General features: G+C 37.5%; 1 protein-coding gene across 1 annotated transcript in view; it reads right to left on the bottom strand.

Moving 5' to 3' along the window:
* Positions 1-19,702, bottom strand: part of IQCM (IQ motif containing M) — a 258,218-nt gene that overhangs the window by 103,362 nt on the left and 135,154 nt on the right. Inside the window, exons 8-10 of the mRNA XM_045831415.1 lie at positions 11,968-12,166; positions 7,656-7,800; positions 4,419-4,553 (exon numbers count right to left, since the gene is read on the bottom strand). Coding sequence (XP_045687371.1) covers positions 4,419-4,553; positions 7,656-7,800; positions 11,968-12,166 — 479 coding nt within the window. The remainder of the gene's footprint in view (positions 1-4,418; positions 4,554-7,655; positions 7,801-11,967; positions 12,167-19,702) is intronic.

Here is a 19,702-nt window from a genome sequence, read left to right as displayed (position 1 = left end):
CAAAGAAGTGTGACCCATAACCAAGGAAAAATAGGGGTCAATAAAAACTGACTCTTGTTAGACTTAGCAAACAAAGACCTCAGAAATGCTGTTATAAATATGCTCAAATAATTGAAATAAATTATATTTTAAAAATTAAAGAAAACATGACAGTTACTCAAAAATGGGGATTATCAAGAGAAATATAATCTATGAATAGTAACTAAATTCTAGAATTGAAAAATATAACAATGGAATGAAAAACTTGCAACATGGGCTCAGCAACAGATTTGAGAAGGCAGAAGAAAGAAACAGTGAAACTTGCAGATACATCAATAGATATCTACTTTTAGGAAGAGAGCAACTATGTTAAAAAATAAACAAATAAACAGCCTCAGAGACCTCTAGGATAACATTAATTCTATTAATATAGGTTTAATAAGAGTCCTAGGAGGAAAAAAGAGAAAGAAAAATGTGCAAAAATGATTGGCTAAAAAATTGCCAAATTTAATGCAAAACATGAATCTACAGATCCAACATTTTCAATGACCCCAATGTATGGTAAACACAAAGCAATCCACAATCCACACCCACTTCGGTTGTCTAGCCACAGGGTCTGTGGGATTTGTTGCAGCTGCCCCAGCAGACACGTACTAGGAAACACCTGTGTTCACAAATGATATTGCAGATCAAGGGGACACCCCACACACTACATCATCACACACATGCCTGCCGTCTTTGTTCAGCCACAATCACAGAAAAAGAGAATGGAAGCCAAATGGACCAAAATTAAATTCTTGTAGTTAGGAGCTAAAAATAAAAATTAATTCCTCACAGAAAAAACAGGGAGTCTGTGGACTGAGATTTGTACCAGCAACATAAAAATAGGGTGGTCACATTTTTATTGTATATAAAAGGAAGACAGACTGCCATAGACTTTCTCCAAATGTTAATGGCGGCACTAAGAGACCTTTAGAGGACCTGGCCACCTATTCTCGTTGATCCCCAGTGAGTAGCCTCATGTCATTCTGGAAGATCACATTGCCAGTATTTTTCATTTTATCTCTTTTTGTGTGTATTGTAACATTTTTTCATATAACGTGAGAAGGTGGTTCATTGTAATAGAGGTAACAGGTTGCCCCTAACACATCATCCTTCACCACCAGCACGTGCCCGTGTCTCACTTTTCTTCTACCCCAGAATCCTCTACTACCTTTCTAAACCCTGTGCTCCAAGGAATAGGGGGTCCAGAAATAGTAAGCTGGCCACTGACTAGTCAGGGAGTCTGAAATAGACCACATTCTATCACAAGCCATAGTTTCTCCAGATGTATAGCGTCTATCCACTTAAGTAACAAATGAGGACCTTCAGTGTTTTTTATTTTAAGTTTTTTTTTGTCTAGGGCTCCACAGTGAAACTAGACTTCTCTTCATAGTTGTTTGCTGTACATTTTAATTTCAGATAATAAACAAAAAGTTCTATTTACATGTTTGAAACATACTGGGGAATCTTCAAAGTTTACATTTCTAAAAATTAGGCAGATGTGAGAATAGATAATACAGAACCACAATGTGTTATTTTCCTTACTTTCAAGTATGTTATTCTATTGTTATTAGTTTCATTCATTGAGATTTACATGAATATCAAGGAAGGTTCTCATGTTTGCACAGCATTCAGCTTTTAAGATCAGCCTGTACATGAAGCCTAAAGTTGCTTCACTCTTTCAAAGGACGATTTTCAGATGAAAATCATGTCTTCAGTCACAACTTTTTTTTTTGTTACCATAGTGATAAGAATGAAGAATTTTAAAGAGCTAAAAATACCTGAACACATACAGACAGTTTTAGGAATTTGACCTACTTGGTGTCATATACTAAAGAAGTTAATCAATTGAATTCACTGCATATGCATTAGGTGAAATATTCTGCTGAATGAAAAATGCGTAGGTTGCACACCTGGAACTATTATCCGCAATCAAAGAAGTCAGTATGAATGAAGATGACTGACAAACTAAAAGTCATAAAATCAAATTCTCTTATAAATGGAATAGTTTGCAGAAGCAAGTAGAAAACCATTAATTTAGCTCCATTTTTCATATTTTTTCTTTCCATTATTTAGAATATCGCTATTTTAAATAAAAGATTCTCATGCATTAAAATAATTTTTCTAACTTGTTTTGGAGCAACATTATTGGACATATATTTAAAATCATGTTAAATTGACTCCTTTCTATAATGCAAAGCTTCCCAATTTTAGGGCATTATAATAAAACAGTGTTTTTAAACTAAGCTTTTTTTTTAATTTTAGTTTTTATGAGAAATTTAATAGACTCAGTCATTTAAGAAAACCTACTATATTGTAACACATTCAGCTGGTCTATGAAATATCAATAAAAGGCAGTCCTTGCTGTCAAAAATGTTATAATCATTCATTTTTCATTACATTGACTTTTAAAGTGTCTTCCATTTTAATATGGAAAGAGCACTGAACTTCATTTGAAGAGACCAGGAAAAAGTTCCAGGTCTATTAATGAGCTTAGGAAAGTCTCCTTCTAAATCTCAGGCCTCATTTCTAAAATTAGCGGAAGTGAGCACATCGCCTCCTCTAGAGCACAGGTCATTATGAAAACCACCCGAGATGGCATGGGGGGAGGAGCCAATGGATGGCGTTCAGTAAATAATCCCATAAAAACGAGTCACTATACAATTAGGTTCAATATTTAGACATTCTCAAAATAATTATCAAAATGTGGTTCTTACAATTAAGCATACTTAAAAATTATTTGAGAATACTAGCAAATGTTTATTGAGTACGTATTATGGGAAATACATTTTATATGAATTATTTCGTTTAAACCTCCCAACAGTCCAATGACTTAGATAGCATTATCTCCCTTTTAGAGTTGAAAAATTGAGGCTTATCAGAAATAAATTATTCAAAGACATACAACAAGGGAGTGGTGGAGCCAGGTATTAAACTCAGGCAATTTAATTCCAGAGCCATGCTCCAAACTGAAGCCTTTACAATACACTCCAAAATAATCAGTAGAGAAAATGTCTCTATGAAACTTAATTTGAAAATAAAAACTTACATTTCAAATTACAAACAACAATCAGTGTAAATTTCTGAAATGCCCGATGAATTGTATTTTGCTATATTTCATTTTTCATTTTATTATTATTTATTATAAAGAAAAGTAGAAATAATTTAAATGTACAACAGTAAATATACCATAGATTCTTACTCAGTATAAATAGTATTATGAAATGTATTTATGGCTTAGAAACTTATAAGTATTGTTAAGCAGAAAGAGAAGATTTTCAAACATGTAGAAAATAACCTTAATTTTTATTAAAAAATGTCTTATGCACAGAAAAAAAACTGGATAGACTTCAAATGTTAATAGTTGCTCTTTCTTAGTAACTTTATGTATTACCGTGTTCTCAAATTTTCTATAATGTTTTTGCCATCAGGACAAAAGGTGCTTAAACAAATAGACAACCTAATCATGACCGCTAAAGCACCAAGTGATCTGGATGCTTCTGCTACCCTGTGAACACACGTTTAAGAGTCCAGAAAAGCATTCTAGATGCTAGGGGTACAGCAGTGCTAAAGCAAAGCCCATCGGTAAAGAATCAGGTAAATTTACACGAAGGACCAACAAAAGAAGAGAAGAACTTTGAACCTTGTCACTCAGACCTGAAACACACCTTCTTCCTACTAGCATGTGAGCTCTATTCCTCCATCTAAAAAGGTCCTGATAAGTTTGTTTGCCTTTTTTTCTCAATTAAATTGTGGATACAGCCATGCCGTCCTCTCTAAATACGGCAGCAAGCCCTGACAATAGTATGAATATTACTTGAGAACAACCTCCAGGAGTAAAGGAAAATTCACTGAGACTTTTCACACCCCAATGACAATTTCTACCTCTTTACAAGGGCTCTGAGAAGGAGGAATGTCATGCCATTTACATATTTTCATACAGCACTAGCCTTTCGTGTATTTACCCTTTGGAAAACAAATGACTTTCTCACTGTAAAGTACTATTTTATTGAAATAATTCACAACATGTAAACATTTATGTTTTTTACTACCAAATCTAACTATCTACGAGTAAGTTCATAGCATCAGTATTTAAAATGTGGTGGTAAGAAAATACACTGTTAGATATAACTTATAGCAAAAAAAATATTAAAAGCTTAAAAAGCTCAAATCATCTCCTTCATCTACCTCAAAAAAGTTCATCGTATGAACTTTGAACTTTTAAACCTGTTTCTTCATATATATTAAAATCAGATAAAATAAATTTGAGGAAAAGGATTTATAAGACAAGTTCAATAAAAGAGAAGAAAGGGAGGAAAGAAAAAGGGATGAAAACAGAAGGGAAAAAAGAAGGGGAAAATGAAGAAAAAAAAAACAACAGCTGAGAAGTGACTTGCCTCTGTGGACCAGGTTCCAAACGTGGTCAATCTGCTGCTGGATCGGGAAATGGCCACAGTCGTTGAAGTACTTAAGGAGCTCACTTTTTTGCAACCCTTGCCAATCTTCTCTCTTAGCAAACATTGTTTCATAGACTAGAAGAAAAAGAAAATATTTTGTTTATAAATACTATTTCAGCTACAAACCACCTTGAAAAGTTTCCTCTAGATTTGAAGAAACTCGAACCCCGGTTTTCATTTTATGTCTAATGATAAGCCTCCACACTTAGAGCAGCACTGGGTGGTCCTCCTGCAGAAGGTCGGAAGGAGGTGAAATTTGGACTCTCTTCCCCAAGGAGATCACTGGCATCCTCTGGCCTGGTGCACATAACCGTAGTCTGCAGACCTTACAGACATGAATGCTGAAACTATGTCATATGACCTAGCTTTTGTGCCAAGATTTCTGGGAGGCCAGACTTCTGCTGGCTCATTTCAGTATTTATTATTAGTTCCCCCAATTTTTCACACCTTTTGGACTTCTACCCACATTCTAACTACCTGAATTGCTGATTCCTCTTTGAACAGATTTTTCTATTTTGCTTTGGCTTCTAAATGGAACGATGTCTGTTGTTTCACTGACTTCTTGTAGTCTTGCTTACTAGTTTAAGGCACTTGGCTATTCTTAGCTCAAGGCAACCACAGAAAATGACTCAGGTGGGTCATCCTTTACCTGTCTGTCTCCCATACTTGGCATTAGAAAGGGGTCAGGTAATGACCAAGAACATCAATGAATTGGAACATCAATGAATTGACACATACATTTTGCAAGTGCAGTTCTCCATAAATGTTTTCTTTTTTCATTTCAAAATGGTGACATTGAGTCACTATTCTTAAGTACGTGGATTAGCTGATTGATAATTAGCATACAGGATGACAGATTTTATATCAGTACAGGTTTCACTCTGAAATATGAGCTCCAGATGACAAAGGGCCCCAAGAGGGATTTCTAACAAAATTAATGTATCATCTTGGCACAAAACCATATGGCTTTCAACTTTCTGTTTATTCATTCATTCATTCATGCACTCATTCAATTGAAGTGGACAGTCATGAGACATTGACAATTTCAAGCAGTATTTAGTGATTGCCTAAAAATGAGTAGCTATTCTAGATCCTGAAGCACAGCAGCAAAATAAACATGAGTTCATATTTAGTATATCCATGGCTTTTTCTCTCATTTCAAATAAACAAACTAGAGGATTTGCTGTTGGTACCCCCATCCATACCGTCTTGTCCTTATGTTTCTGGGCATGCTGGCCTGACTTTTAGTCGCCAGCCTCTGCATTTCGTTGCCTAAAAGCTCTCTCTGGCTGCTGAGCTCCACTCTGCCCACCTGAGCAGCCAGCCAGAAGCTCCAGGAACTGAAGGCCCCCACTGGAGCAGCCCTCAACCACAGAGAGTGGGGAGGGGGGGCTAGTGGATAAAGACCCAGCACTTGAGGCAAGTTGGCTGAACTGTTCTCCAGAGCAGGGGTGTCAAGCTCATTTTCACTGGGGGCTACATCAGCCTCACAGCTGCCTTCAAAGGGCCGAATGTAATTTTAGGACTGTATACATGTAACTACTCCTTAACAGTTAAGGGAGAGCTCAGTACTGCCGCTGGGTAGAAACAAGGTGCCGGGCTGGATAAACAAAGTAGAGGGCCAGATTCAGCCCTCAGGCCTTGTGTTTGCCACCTGTGCTCTAGAGGAATTAAGCTCCTGTCACGTTGCCCACGTGACAATCTGCTTGATAATTCACTCTTTTTTGACTTCCACCCCTTCCCTGTTTCACTTCCCCATTAAGCTAATGGTATTTCCTGGGATTAACACACAAATACATTAGTTTTACTTGAATTCTTATCTCAGGATCTGATTTTAGAGAAACCCAAACTAACACAAAGAACATCACTTTTTACTTATTTGTTAAAGTAAATACATTTCTCCTTGAGTTATTAGTTTGTCCTTGAATTGATCCATTTTAGATGACTCTTACTAGATCAGATTAATACACATATTAATATCATGGCTTTGTAACTGCTGATGGATAACAATGCCATTAACCTGTATATTATTTCCTAAAAGCAAATATTTGGCAGCACACTAGCAGAATTAATATTCTAGGCAGGTAAAATTAGGGTCAATATAAAACTTAAATCATGAAAATTAATGAAATTTTCTGGTCTTTGAAAGGTACTTAAAAAGGTGCATGGATATCTGCCAGCTATCACCCAATTAACAATCAAAAAATGTAGAAGATGAAAAATTTTCTAAAAAACATGAAGACCAATAACAACTTGCAAATTCTATGGACTCTAGAATTACTTTAGACCTCAATGCAAATGATGCTTTAGTTGGTAACACTTTAAATCGTTCATTTAGCTAATTCTCTTGTATTGTTCAGAGTCTACTGAAGACAGAGCACCACTGGTCCCAGCTAGAGCTCTTTACGTCCTTGCCTCCGACTGTCTGTTCTCAAAAACTGCCAGGGTGATGCGTTCAAGTCTTAATTGCACCATAGTCCTTGGTTCACAATGCTCCACAGACTTCCCAGCTCCATCAAGGTCAAACCCAGTGGTCCACAAAGCCTGATGCAGCCCCTGTCCCCACTCCCTGAGACCTCTCCCATCTCTCTGTGTGCTGCACTGGCGCACAAACCCCATCCAGCGCCTCCATCTGCTGGCTTGCTCCCACAGGAACTGCCCCCCACCCTCCTGCCCTTGTGCCTGCTTCTCCCTCTGCCCTGAGCATTCTTCCGCCCTAACTTTCTTTAAGGCTTTTACTCAGATTCTCAGCTGGAAACCAACCACCAGAGTCCAGACTGGAAAACATAGCCACATTAGGTTTTTGTTTTTTCAAACTGAAAAGGTTATTTTTAAATGCAAAAATAGTATAATCTACAGTTATGTATCAAAGAGGAGAAATCAGGGAAAGTTCAACTAAGAAAAATAGGCAAGATTCTGTAAGATTCATTAAAAAATAAATTCAGTGAGAGAGTTTGGGAGAAGATAAGACCAAGTAAAAATAGTGGGGGCAGTTAGTGGTTTGGAAGTCAGTAGCTAAAAATAATGTGAGTGGAAAAGAAACAGTGGTCAGTGTAACAATCATAGGCCCTAGCACGCACTTTAATACATACTACTGTATTGGTACATTCAAACTAGATTATCAAATAAAAAATTACTCTCTGCAAAAGAGTATTATTCACAAAAGACTTCACTTACATTTTTTTCTATCCATCCATTCCTCTAACTCTGTGAAGTTTATAATTTGTCTCGTCCTCCAAAGGCCAAGTCGATATTTGACGCGATGGATCAGTCTGCAGTATATGTTTATGACTGCTCTCAAATTTCGCCCATGATACAAAGCCTATAAAATAGCAACATAGACAGTAAAGCTCCGTATGTACTTCTGCTATTTATATTTAATTTGATTTTGTCCCTTTCCTTTTATCTATCTCACTTTGTTTCTTGGCTTATGGATGTATTTATTGTTTCTGGATTGGTTTAATGCAAAGATTATGCAGTAAGACAATGTCCCTGAAGTTCAAAGAATTCCCATGAGTTTCTTTGTCATCACAGTCGTACTTCCTGTAGCACAGAGCTCTAAGTGATGGATACTTACACGGAAGCTTCTTAGGGTAATGTCCTGATTTCTATAATATGTAGCTGACCCAGCCAGAAAGAAAGAAAAAAAGGAAAATTTTATTAAAATATTATTTTGTGTTGAACGATTCTTGCCTAAACGATATACACTCTGTGTCCTAAAATCTTGGTATTTTCTTCCTTTTGAAAACTCTATGTTCATACCTTTTACTTGGTTTTCACTGGATTTTTTCAGGTTATTCTTGTTGATTTCTAAAAACTTTGACTATTAAAAAAATTAACTCTTTTTAGCATATGTTCAAATATTGTTTTATCAGTTTATCTTTCATCTATAACTATGTTTTCCTATCTATGAATTTTCTTCACTCCAAGAGACTTTTAAAAATTAAAGTATTCATCTATTTTAGGATATTTTTGTTTTCTACATAGCCAGTTCCATTTTACTTAATAATTTAATTATTTTCACATTTTGCATCTTCCAGCTCATTAATTTTTCTATATATCTTAATTAATTCCTTTCTTGGCCTTTTCTCCTGTTCTCAACTTCTTGAATTAAAGACTTAATTCGCTATTTTAATTATTTTTAAGAATGTATTTAAAGGTCATGAATTTTCCTGAATCAGCTTTCCTCTGATGTGCTTTGCATACCATTTTACAAGTGAAAAAAACTGAAGCATAAAATCTTTAAGTAACTTTCCTAAGGTTCCAGAGCTATTAAGTTGCAGAATTGGTGTTGGAATCAAAACAGGAACACTGCAGAGCCCACACTTTTATTTATACACTATATTCCTCTTAATTTACTTAAATTTAGTATTTTCACTATTCTGTGAATTTTTCTTTTGGTTTTTTTCTTAGCAGGTTTCCTTTCATAACACTTATGATTGTGCTTGCTTTTGTCATTTATTTTGCTTTGTGTGACTCCTCAAAGGTTATTTTTACCATTTTTTTACCTTCGCTTAATTTTGTGATTTTTTTCTCTAAAATTTTTAAATGTGATGCTTAACTTGATATTTCTTAATTTAGCAAAATTATCAATAAAACATTGCCTAATTCTCTTGCATGAAAAAATCATTTGCATAATGTCACTACTTTCCTCTTCTTCCTACTCCTCTCATTTGAATGCCATCAAAATTCAGGCAAATTCTGAATATTTGTTAATATCTTTCAACATTTAATAACATTTTCCAATGTCTATTTTTTAATTTGCATTTTGTTCAACAGGTTCTGGTCATTTTTTAAAAATAAATGAGGAATTGGTCACACTTTTGGAGTGTTCCCCATTCTATGAATCTCAGTGGGAGGCAGAACTCACCTCCTAGGGTTTGGAGATACAGATCGGATGCCCATGACCTAGGCCTCCTATTGCTAGGAAGCAGACAGCGCTAAAGTCCATCCATTATCTGCACCAGCCCCAGGTTTTGAATCGAAACTCATAATGCTTTTAAAAGCAAAGAGTAGGAAATCTATTTGTGTGGGTGAGCAAGCACGGCTGCAAGCACCCATTTTTCAAGAGCATTATCCGCGGAGGCTGGAGCACCCAGGATTCATCAGGCTCTCTCTGGGCAGGGTTTGGCTGGAGTCCCAGGAGCTATGCTTATTATCCCTTCCTATCTGTAAGTTCAGTTCTCAGACCTCTGCGCAATATTCTACTCAGTATCTTTCTGCTTACACAGGTCAGCAGGTTTCTTTTGCTTATAATTAAGAATCAAGCAATGTTTGATCGTACCCTAAACACATTAGCCAAAGGCCCCTGCTTGGCATGTGCCACTAAGACAGATGATGACCTCTGTAAAGAGGGCAGGAGCTCTGGGCTGCTGCCACCGGAGCCTAGCGGAGTGCCTTTCCCTCGGACTTTAATAAATATTTGGGGGTCACATCTTATGAGGGAAACCTCAGAGCTGAGGCATTCGGAGGATTACCCCAGAGGTCTTCATGGTCAAGTTGTGGCTCTTTTTGTAGCATGACTCCCTGCCAGGCTTCTGCAGGGCAATGTGCCTCAGCAGCGATGCTGTGTGCACCTCAGTATGTAAATCTTTACGTTTCTAAACATTTCTCAAGACAGAATTAATCCAAAAAAGGTATAAATTGATATTTATAATAGCACTATTATAAAAGACTCATCAAAAATTACTGATTATAATGTTTTAATCCCTGTTGACTCAAAGGGTAAATGTATTACACTCAGCCATCATACCTCAACACTTAAAAATATTTTTAGTATGCATTTTTAGTCTGCCTTGTTTTATATGATTATGGCTTTTTAAAAATATGTAATGGTTGGAGAATCCCACTACCATATAACACTCAGTGGGATTTAATTTACTGCATTTTCTAGCAAGAGTAGCCTTTTTTCATGTTTACTAGCCATTTATGATTCTCCTACTGTAAAGTACTAACTCGTGTCTCCTGCCTATTTTTCCATTATTATGGAAAAATCAGTTTATCACTTTTTATCAGTTTATGAGATAGGTGTTTCTGTGCTGACATTTTTAACCCTTGTGCAATATTTCAGCAATTTTTTTACAGTTTAACTTTAAAAGAATGTTATAGACCTATCTTGATCACATTCATTGATTAAAATCTAAACTTGTCTAAACACATATGCAGAACAATATCTCAAAGGATCTTCATTCAAAACCTTATAAAAACAAAAAGAAAAGGTTTGCAAATGACTAAATCTGTAGACAATGAAATAAAAATGGAATATTCTGAGTAGTTATCGCACATAGTATGCACACATTAACACACACTTAAATATACAAGCCACAAATAACACTGAGCATAACTTTTGCTTTCCTTTCCCCACCCACTAAAGAGTTAGTGAACCCCTTAGCCACGTACACATAGCTCTAGGTCATGCCTCTCTCCTAGGTTTGGGTCTTCCTTTTCAAGGCCTGTTCTCCGTGTCCCCTGACCTAGGTCAGAGTGATGACATGTATTACTACCTGAAGCATTTGCTCGGTCATTCTATATCTAATTCATTAGCATGAAGATGAAGTACCCAGTCTTGGGTGTCTGGATCACAGAATCATGTTTTCTTCCAATGCACTCTGTAAAACCTTGGCGGCCATGCCTGGTTGCCAAAGAATTGGTGCCTCCTCCTGTGAATGCAACCATGTTTCTCTACATCATCTCCCTGATGTGAGCATACCCGAATGAACCGATAGGATCAGAAGGGAGTTTAATCTAGCCTCAGATGTTGACAGGACATTCCATTGTCCATGGTGAGCTTGATTTAAGAAAAGAATTCACAAGTTTGCGATGATGATTGGAAATTATTGTTACCAGAATGCCCTAATGGTTTAAAGTTTCTGAAGCCAGACAGACTTTGGTTTGATCCTCAAATTTTGAGTATGTCATTGGCTAGATGTATAACTTTAGATAAGTTACATTACCTTTCTGTGACTTACTTTTTGTAACTACTAAATATAATTATAAAAGCAGGAGGAATGATACCACTCCAATTCTTGAGTACCAACCGCATCTGGATTCTTAAAGTGGCCTGGAAGTTCACCTGTGTTTTATTAATCATCTCTCTGCCACTTCCTGTAGAAATTTAATCTCCACAAACACTCACACTCACCATCTAAATGCTCATAGAGAATAAGCAGAGAGCGAAAGAGAAACCAAATCAGTGCAAACATAGGGGGCCTTGTCCCTCGAGTGAAAGGAGTGCTAGAACTCTTCTGGGTTCGGTTAGGGATAAGTCAGGCCTGTTGTTCAGAATCTCCAGCTTAGCACAGCCATCAAAGTAGGTTATCCGTAACACCTGCTTAATCCAAACAAGGTAGACAGAACTTTATGTAGAAAAACCATAAGCTGACCAGGTGATTATTCAAAATACTACTTAACTGAACCTGTATTAGATATTGCATTGTGAATACACTATACTGTAAATACATTATATTGTAACGTTTAACGTAGGCTTTACCTTGATTACTATTCTCCGGAGTCTTTTGCGCTCGAGCCACCCTCTAATGTGCGCCTGCAAGACGGTGATCATTCTAATCACTTTTTTGGTGAATATGAGTTTGTTCCTTTTCCGGAACACTTGGAAAATTTCTATGTGTGGTCCAATTCTTTTAACTTTACTGTCAAGTTTATCCATTTTAGGTGGACTAGGTTGTACCCTAAAAATAAAATATTAAACTCTTTATTATAGTTAATAAGAAAAATAAGCACCTTTGCAAAGTCTTACATTCATTTCAATGATGAATGTATTCAAACAGGAAATAGATGATCATTTGTACACAGACTTCATATACGTTGCCTGAACATGACAGTAGGGTTCTCCAAAAAAGGGTAAACATACCAGAATGGATACAACATGTACAAAATTAACCTTCTGAAAAAACAAAAACCCCAAATAAAGTGAGCTTGTGAAAGCTTGTTCACAACTATTCCAAAGAGAGACATAGTATCTCAGGAACTAAACATTTTCATATAAGAGGGCAAGTTAGTTAAAATACTTTTCCTGTCCCAGAAGCTATTCAACTAAAGACTACTTCAGCTTATTTGGCACTGGTACTCTGCTTACCAATTTTCTGAAAATTAACTTTATTTTCCAAATGTTAGCACTTGAGAGGCATAGGACTGTATTGGTAGGGTCATGGACCGCAGAGCCGCAGACAGCGAGGGATCATCCTGGAGACCGCGACAAGCTCTTCCCACTGATACAGGTAGAGCCCTAGCAGTGATGATAAATGTGTGAGAAAACTGCAGACTTTCTATCATCGACAGACTCTCTGTGACCTTAGTCATCTTGCGCCTGTTTTTTCCTTTATATATCAGTTGTATTTTAAATATGGCAGTCAGTTTTTCAATGTCTTCCAAAGTCCGATGTCTAGTTTCCTTGTAATGTTCACATACAAAAAGCCTTTTATTCTTTTCAGTTGCTTTTGTTCCTGCAACTTTCACAGCCGAAGTTCCGATGAAATGCCCGGGTGAACCCACACAGCAGAGCTGTCTTCCCTGCAAGTGCCCTGGGACCTCTGAGTCCCAGGCCCACCTCTCTGGATTTCTAGGGTGAATGGCACTGGCTCTGTTTCTGCATTTTTTTTCTCTGTATCTGTTTTGGTATCTGCATTAAGCTGTTTTTTTTTTTTTAATGAGAGAGAACTTTTTTTAAAGATTTTATTTTCATTTATTTTTAGAGAGGGAGGGGAGGGAGATAGAGAGAGAGAGAAACATCAATGTGCGGTTGCTGGGGGTCATGGCCTGCAACCCAGGCACGTACCCTGACTGGGAATCGAACCTGAGACACTTTGGTTTGCAGCCTGCACTGAATCCACTGAGCTACACCATCCAGGCAAGCTGGTTTTTAATGTGTCTTATTCAGTCTCACAGTGCTACTTTTCTTCCTTTTCTTCCCTTGGGGACTGAAATGTTGAGTCTGATTCTGATTATTTTACTCATCTAGTCCTTTTTGGGTAATAGATAGTATATTGATAGATGGTATGTCAATAGATGGTATTGATGGGAATCTCACATCAATCTTTTTCATTGTCTTTTCTGTTAGTTTGTCTTGAAGCTTGTGGTATCTTACAGAGTACGCTGTATTATATGTTGCTTGAATATCAGTGTAACTAAAATCATTTACGAGATCATTCTGGGCCCACTAAAATGGACATCAGCTCCAGATAGGAGAAATTCATAACAAGTATTCCTTGGAGATCCGTTTTTACTCCTTGACCTTCCTACTCCCGAGTTGCTGCAACTGACTAGTAAGATTGCTCAGGCACAGGAAACTGTACTCCACAGTTACAGTGGACATATAGCTAGAGATGGAGAACTGAGGCCATTGGTTCGCTTTGCGCTTGTGTGTGTAAATGAAAGATGTCCTTGCTCCCCTTCCAAAAAGTGGAAGTTAGCCGTGTACAATTTCTGTAACTCTAGCTCTTTAGTAACTGTGGCTCCTTCTGTCTCCCATTCTCTCTCTTGAGAAAATTTCTGTAGATTAATGAGTCAAAAATATATCATTTTGTTCTCTGGAGGCATGTCTGATTTAAATAGACAAAGCTACAAGAAAAGTCAAAAATAAGTGGGAAAAGTTTTCTATTTGTTTGTATTAAGATTGATACTGAATAGCTTAGAAAAGAGGGAGCTCTGACTTCTAAGGGGATTTTTGCTTGGTGAATGTCACAGTTTTATGAGTGAGCCACAATATTTGCAATAAATGGAGTGGAGATGAAGTGGAAATGATTATTTCTGGCTTGTCCAGTATTTTAAGACCTGCTATAAAATCTAAAGGATTCTGAGTTCATGACTTTTTCTTCTTTCTCAGAGAATGAATAAAAGAAGCATTATAGAAATACCCAAATGAGCCAAGTTAATACCCAAAGTTCCATTATCTAACAACGAGGTATAAAAAAATCTTCAAGTGATAGTGTGATAGATTGGAAGGTGATGTGTGAGGTGTGCTGTTGAACCCTCAGCTGCGGTCACAGGAGTTCTGCTCTCCTAAGTGGCTGGAACAGCACATAGTTCTTAGCCACCTTAACCCAAGTGTGTCTGCTTAATCCAACGTCCAGGCAAAACAATAATTAATTATCTAGAATTAAATAAGCATATTAAATAGTGATTAATAATAATTTTAATAAAAATGTGAGAAAATGATCTTTTTGTGAAGAACTATTTATAATTTTTAATTTTTTGACTTTTCATGTATGACTTAAAATGAAACATTCTTTCAATGGGATGGAAACGGTTCTAACTAACCCTCAGAATCTAGGGGAAAAAGTCTTAATGACAATTTTAATATAGTCATAAGTTAATGTCATAAAAAATAATTTCATAGAAATTAAAACCATATTAATCTATCTAGTAAACAATATAGCACAATAATTAAATATATACAAAATGCCTTTATTGAATTCATTATATGTATTTATTTACAAAGTTGCAACATAAATCAACATTTTTTTCCTACTATGATATAATTGAAAAATCTAGTCTGTATCTACAATCTCTACTAAAGATATTGTATTTAAAGGCAAGTCATTTTACTAGATACAGTGGGTCCTGTTAGGGAGCGTGGACTCTCGTATGTGAAAATGACGGCCACTGAGTCCCAGATAGCCAGCCTGCTCCCTCCTTCCTCTGTGGCTTAAGGAACTCTCCCCTATGAGAATGTCACTTCCTGACAAAGAATATTGGAAAAAGTGGGGATATTAAAAAAAGGGACAGAAGGTGCTTATACCATTATTAGTAATGTAGGTAAAACCTGGAAGAGGAAAAGAGAACAATTCCTAATTCCTGACCTTAATAGAAGAACTCACAAAAACAATAAAAATATCTGCCACATAAAATCATTTTATAAGAATACAACACCAGGAATTTATCAATCTTCTAGACAGAGTATTCTAGATTCTTCTAGACAGATTCTTCACATCATATGACTCTAATTTGGTAACCCTAGAATATGGGCATCTTCATGTTTTAACCAACTCCTCTTACTCCTTTTATGTTAATAATACCAGCCCAATAAAAGACCAAGTTAATGATGTTGAATCCAAAGCTCCTGAACCAACTTATTTAGTCAAAGTTGTGCTTTGGAGTGCGACCTAACCGCGAGGCAGGGCTCAGGAAGCGAGCTCACAACCCGTTCCTGGACTCACAAGTGCGCACACAGGACGTCCTAGAGTCGGGGGAGGAAAAGCTTCTATCACCCCGCACTGAGCACACACAGGCAATTACAATAAAATAAATGCAATTCCCTTATTAAATACTAAGTTGTAAAGAAAAGTTTGGGTGTAATGGAATATGATTACTTGTTTTCTTGTTTTTTATTTTGTTCAAATTTCCTGAAATAGACCGATATGCATTGTGTAACGTAAAAGAAAAATAGAACAACTACATTCACTAGTAGCAGTAGTTATAGCCAGCTTTTATGAAACACTTACTTCTGACACACTTTCTCCTTTAATTCTCAAACTAACTTTGTGGATAAATGTTACTGTTCTGATTGTATAAACTGATGCTGCAATAAATTAGGTGTCTTTCCAAGACCATAAAGGTATAATTAGCAGAGTAAGAGTTCAAAGCCCTCCTTGTTATGTGTGTGATAAAATCAGAAGAGGACATAATTGTGACTTCAGTAAGGCTGGCATTGGTGGTCCCTGGTCCTCAATGATTTGGGTGACTGGCTTTAAGCTTTCATCTTTTTATTGGTTTAAGGGGTGTCCAACCCATGCCTGCGGGCTGCATGTGGCACAGGGTGGGTATGAATGCTGCCCAACACAAAATTGTAATTTTCTTAAAGCCTTTTTTGGGGGCTCCTCCGTTTTCATTAGTGTTTGTGTACTTGACGTGTGACCCAAGACACCTCTTCTTCTTCCAGTGTGGCCCAGCGATGACAAAAGTTTAACCACTCCTGGCAGCAGCCCTGAAAGACACAGCCGGACCATCTATACTGACTGTTACAGGACTGTGCAGCTGCACGCAGGCTACCAGAGTGAGCTCCAAGTAGAGGAGATCTGGGAAACATAGTTGGGACTGGAGACCAAGCGACCTCCTCTGATTTGTAAAATGAGTGTGAGCTACCCTTCGTTTACTTTTCCAAATGTAATTTTTAAATGTAACTTTCCTCACAATGTCATAGTAACACAATTCTGATGTAGAAATCATCATTATTTTTACAGATTCTTAGTTGCTAAACAGTAACTACAAAACTCTCTTAGAAAATCTTTACGAAGGTAAAAAAGGGATAGACATAGATTAGAGGGCCGTTTCCACCATACAAGAGACCGCCCCCTTTGTTCTCACCCTCCTCCTACAAAAGTCACTTCTGGCAAGATTGACAGATCAGGGATGAAGAACTGAATTTGAGTTTTTCATTTGAAGTTTGTCAAATCTATGATCATGGTATCAAATCAAATGGTTTTTTGTGAGAAAAGAAATCATTAAGAAAGATGATATGTGAGCAAAGATGCAATAAGTTAATTAGTAAGTTAATCATGTCTGAACATTAGACACTGAGCTTGGCAAACATTTGCACAGGGAATTTCCTTTTAACTGCTAATGCTTATATGATAATATATATTAAACACTAAATCAGTTTTAGAGTTTGGTGCAGATATTTCTACTAATTAGTTTTGGCTGATACTGAAGTATTTTGTATGCTCCATTTATAAAAGCACTGTTTGCCCATCTGTTCATAGGTTGAAAGTGATTAAAGGATACTTATTTTGGCTGTTGCAAAAGCCAAATACTTTTTAAGCTGCAAATTTGTGACAAAACCAGTCTAGGTTGCCAAGTTCAGAAATATATTAAAGGAGATTTGTGATGCCACCCTCCCCCACTGCCTCTTCCAACCTGCGTTATCGTTATCGAAAGCTTTCCTGATTAGACTAGCATGCCTGCTTTGTCCAAATGCTTTGCAATTTAGTTATAATTTACACGATTGACTGTGATTTGGATCCTCTGCTACCAAGCTGTGTCAAGGGCTTGCGCTTCCTGTGCATGCAGCCTTGAAGTAGAAACATGTGAGGCCCTCCTGCTTTGAATGCCGGATCTGAAAGCAACTTGGGTGACGACGGAAACAAGTTTGTGTCCTACTTAATCAACTATATGAGATCTGTTCAGTGTGAAAACAAATTATTAAATTCAGCATGGGTGATATAGATTTGTAGGAGTAGGAATGCAGTGCATTTCCACCACTAATATTGTCTCAACACTGTTTAGTACTCTGTTTCCAAATTTTCCCAAGCGAGGGTTTACATGCTAGCAAAAACCTGTTCCCTTCAAAACTCAGAGTGGGGTTCCTGAGACTTTTTAAAATAAAATGCACTCCTCCTGAGAGGGAGATAACACCACTTGAATTCGGGCAAAATTTTTCAGTAATTTAAATATCTAACTGAGATGTGTTCTCTTCTGTGCTTTCCACGTTCCTTTTGTATCCTGATCATTCCTCACACAGCCGACCTGCAGCAGCCCCCCAAACCAGGAGCTGTTCTATTTTGTCTGCTCCTAGTTCCACAGCAATCTCTTTAATAGAGCACATTAAAGGGTAGAGGTTGCTATTCTATTTAAAGCCATTCTCGAAGAGTATTTGTCTTAAACAGTTTACTACCTGAAGTGTTCCAACTAGAACCTGTCCAGAAATACAAACGAAATAAGGGGCTGGAGGGATGTCTTCTCCCTGGCCCCACACCTGATTGTCCTTGAAGAACTTCTCCCAGCCCGCATGTCCTATCTACAGAGGGGTGGGTTTGGTTATTGCTGCTGCTGCTTGGTTTCAATGTTACCACAGCTCTTCCTCAGAATGAAATAGAGATTTTTAAATTCCAAACTCAGTTCAAAAAGCATAATTATTCTCTCCCTCCCATATAAACATTTTGGAGGAGCCCTAATCACTATGAGCTAAACTGAAATGATCATTTCACATAATAGGAAAAGCAAAAGCTGAAAGGGAATACTAATGTTTGGTCCAATCTGATTCTGACTTTATGGTAGTCTATAATGCACTTTTAGGGAATTGTTTTTAATAAAACATTTATTGTATTAAAGAAATGTTTCTATTTTTATTGTACCTACATGTTTTATATGTAGGGCACTGAAAAAAAAATCACCTTTGAAGATACCTGAAATGAACAGGGTGTTTGTGCCAAAGGTATCATGGGAGCTGGTTTTTCTATGGTACAGTGACCTGAGGCATCAACTTTTCACAAGCTTCTACATGGAAAAAAGAACATGATCGGTTGTCTATTCTTCCTCCCCAAACAGTAATTCACTCCTATTGGACAGCCCTCCGCTCCCAAGCCAAACGTTAGTCCCTGGTGGAGGTGATGGGGCTCCACCCACCACCGTCATCTCGCTCTTCTCAGCTCAGACAGAGAATGAAGATCAGCGCCTGCGCACAGATGCCTCACCCTTCGAACAGAGCTTTAGGGGATGAAATAAATTCCCACAACAATTCAGGCAATTCTGAAAACAATGTCATTATACTCAATACTTTATTCCCAGCCACATTTGTGTTTTAGGAGCTGTCATTTCCAGGCATCAGGGAGACCTTCAAACAGGCACAGAGAGAGCCAAGGTCAGCCACAGCAGGTCAAAGTCTATTGGAAAAGCAGGAGACGTGGGCAGTCTTCGGAGGCACCTGCAGTAGAGGAAGATGGGGCATGTGGCCCCTTCTCCACATGCTTCCACCTTCCTACCATCCCTCCTTATGAATTCCTTCACGAAAACGTAACTGAAAGTCAGAGATTTCCTGTTTGAGACATCCATTCATCCTCATTTTACTTGCAGGCACGATTACTGTAATTTGAAGACGAAACTTATTTGTCTTAGTATTATTATGCTTGATGTTCCTTGGACAGTTTTCTTCTGATTTTATGCAGGAATCATGCCTACCCAGGGCCTCCCCATTGAACTGCGCCCAGCCCCTCTTCTCGCCAGTTACTGATTTCAAGACTTCTTATTTTCTGCTGCATCCTTTAGGAGACACTGGTGGGATTATGCCCATCCCACACCGATGAGTGAGGAAGCAGATTCGATACTTCTCGAGGGTCTCAGCCATCTCTGTTCCACAGAAGGAGGCAAAAGTCCCCAATTCAGCCCATGGCCCAAGCCAATGTGCTTTGACTCCATTTTATCAGAAAGTGCAGCTATCAGTACCTGGCCCTCCTACTGATAACAGTGTTTTTTCCCTCCATTGGAAAAGCAGT

Source organism: Phyllostomus hastatus, unplaced genomic scaffold, assembly GCF_019186645.2.
Source record: "Phyllostomus hastatus isolate PE091 unplaced genomic scaffold, TTU_PhHast_1.1 phas_contig_159, whole genome shotgun sequence".
Lineage (NCBI taxonomy): Eukaryota > Metazoa > Chordata > Mammalia > Chiroptera > Phyllostomidae > Phyllostomus > Phyllostomus hastatus.
This window is presented reverse-complemented; position numbering and strand designations above follow the sequence as displayed.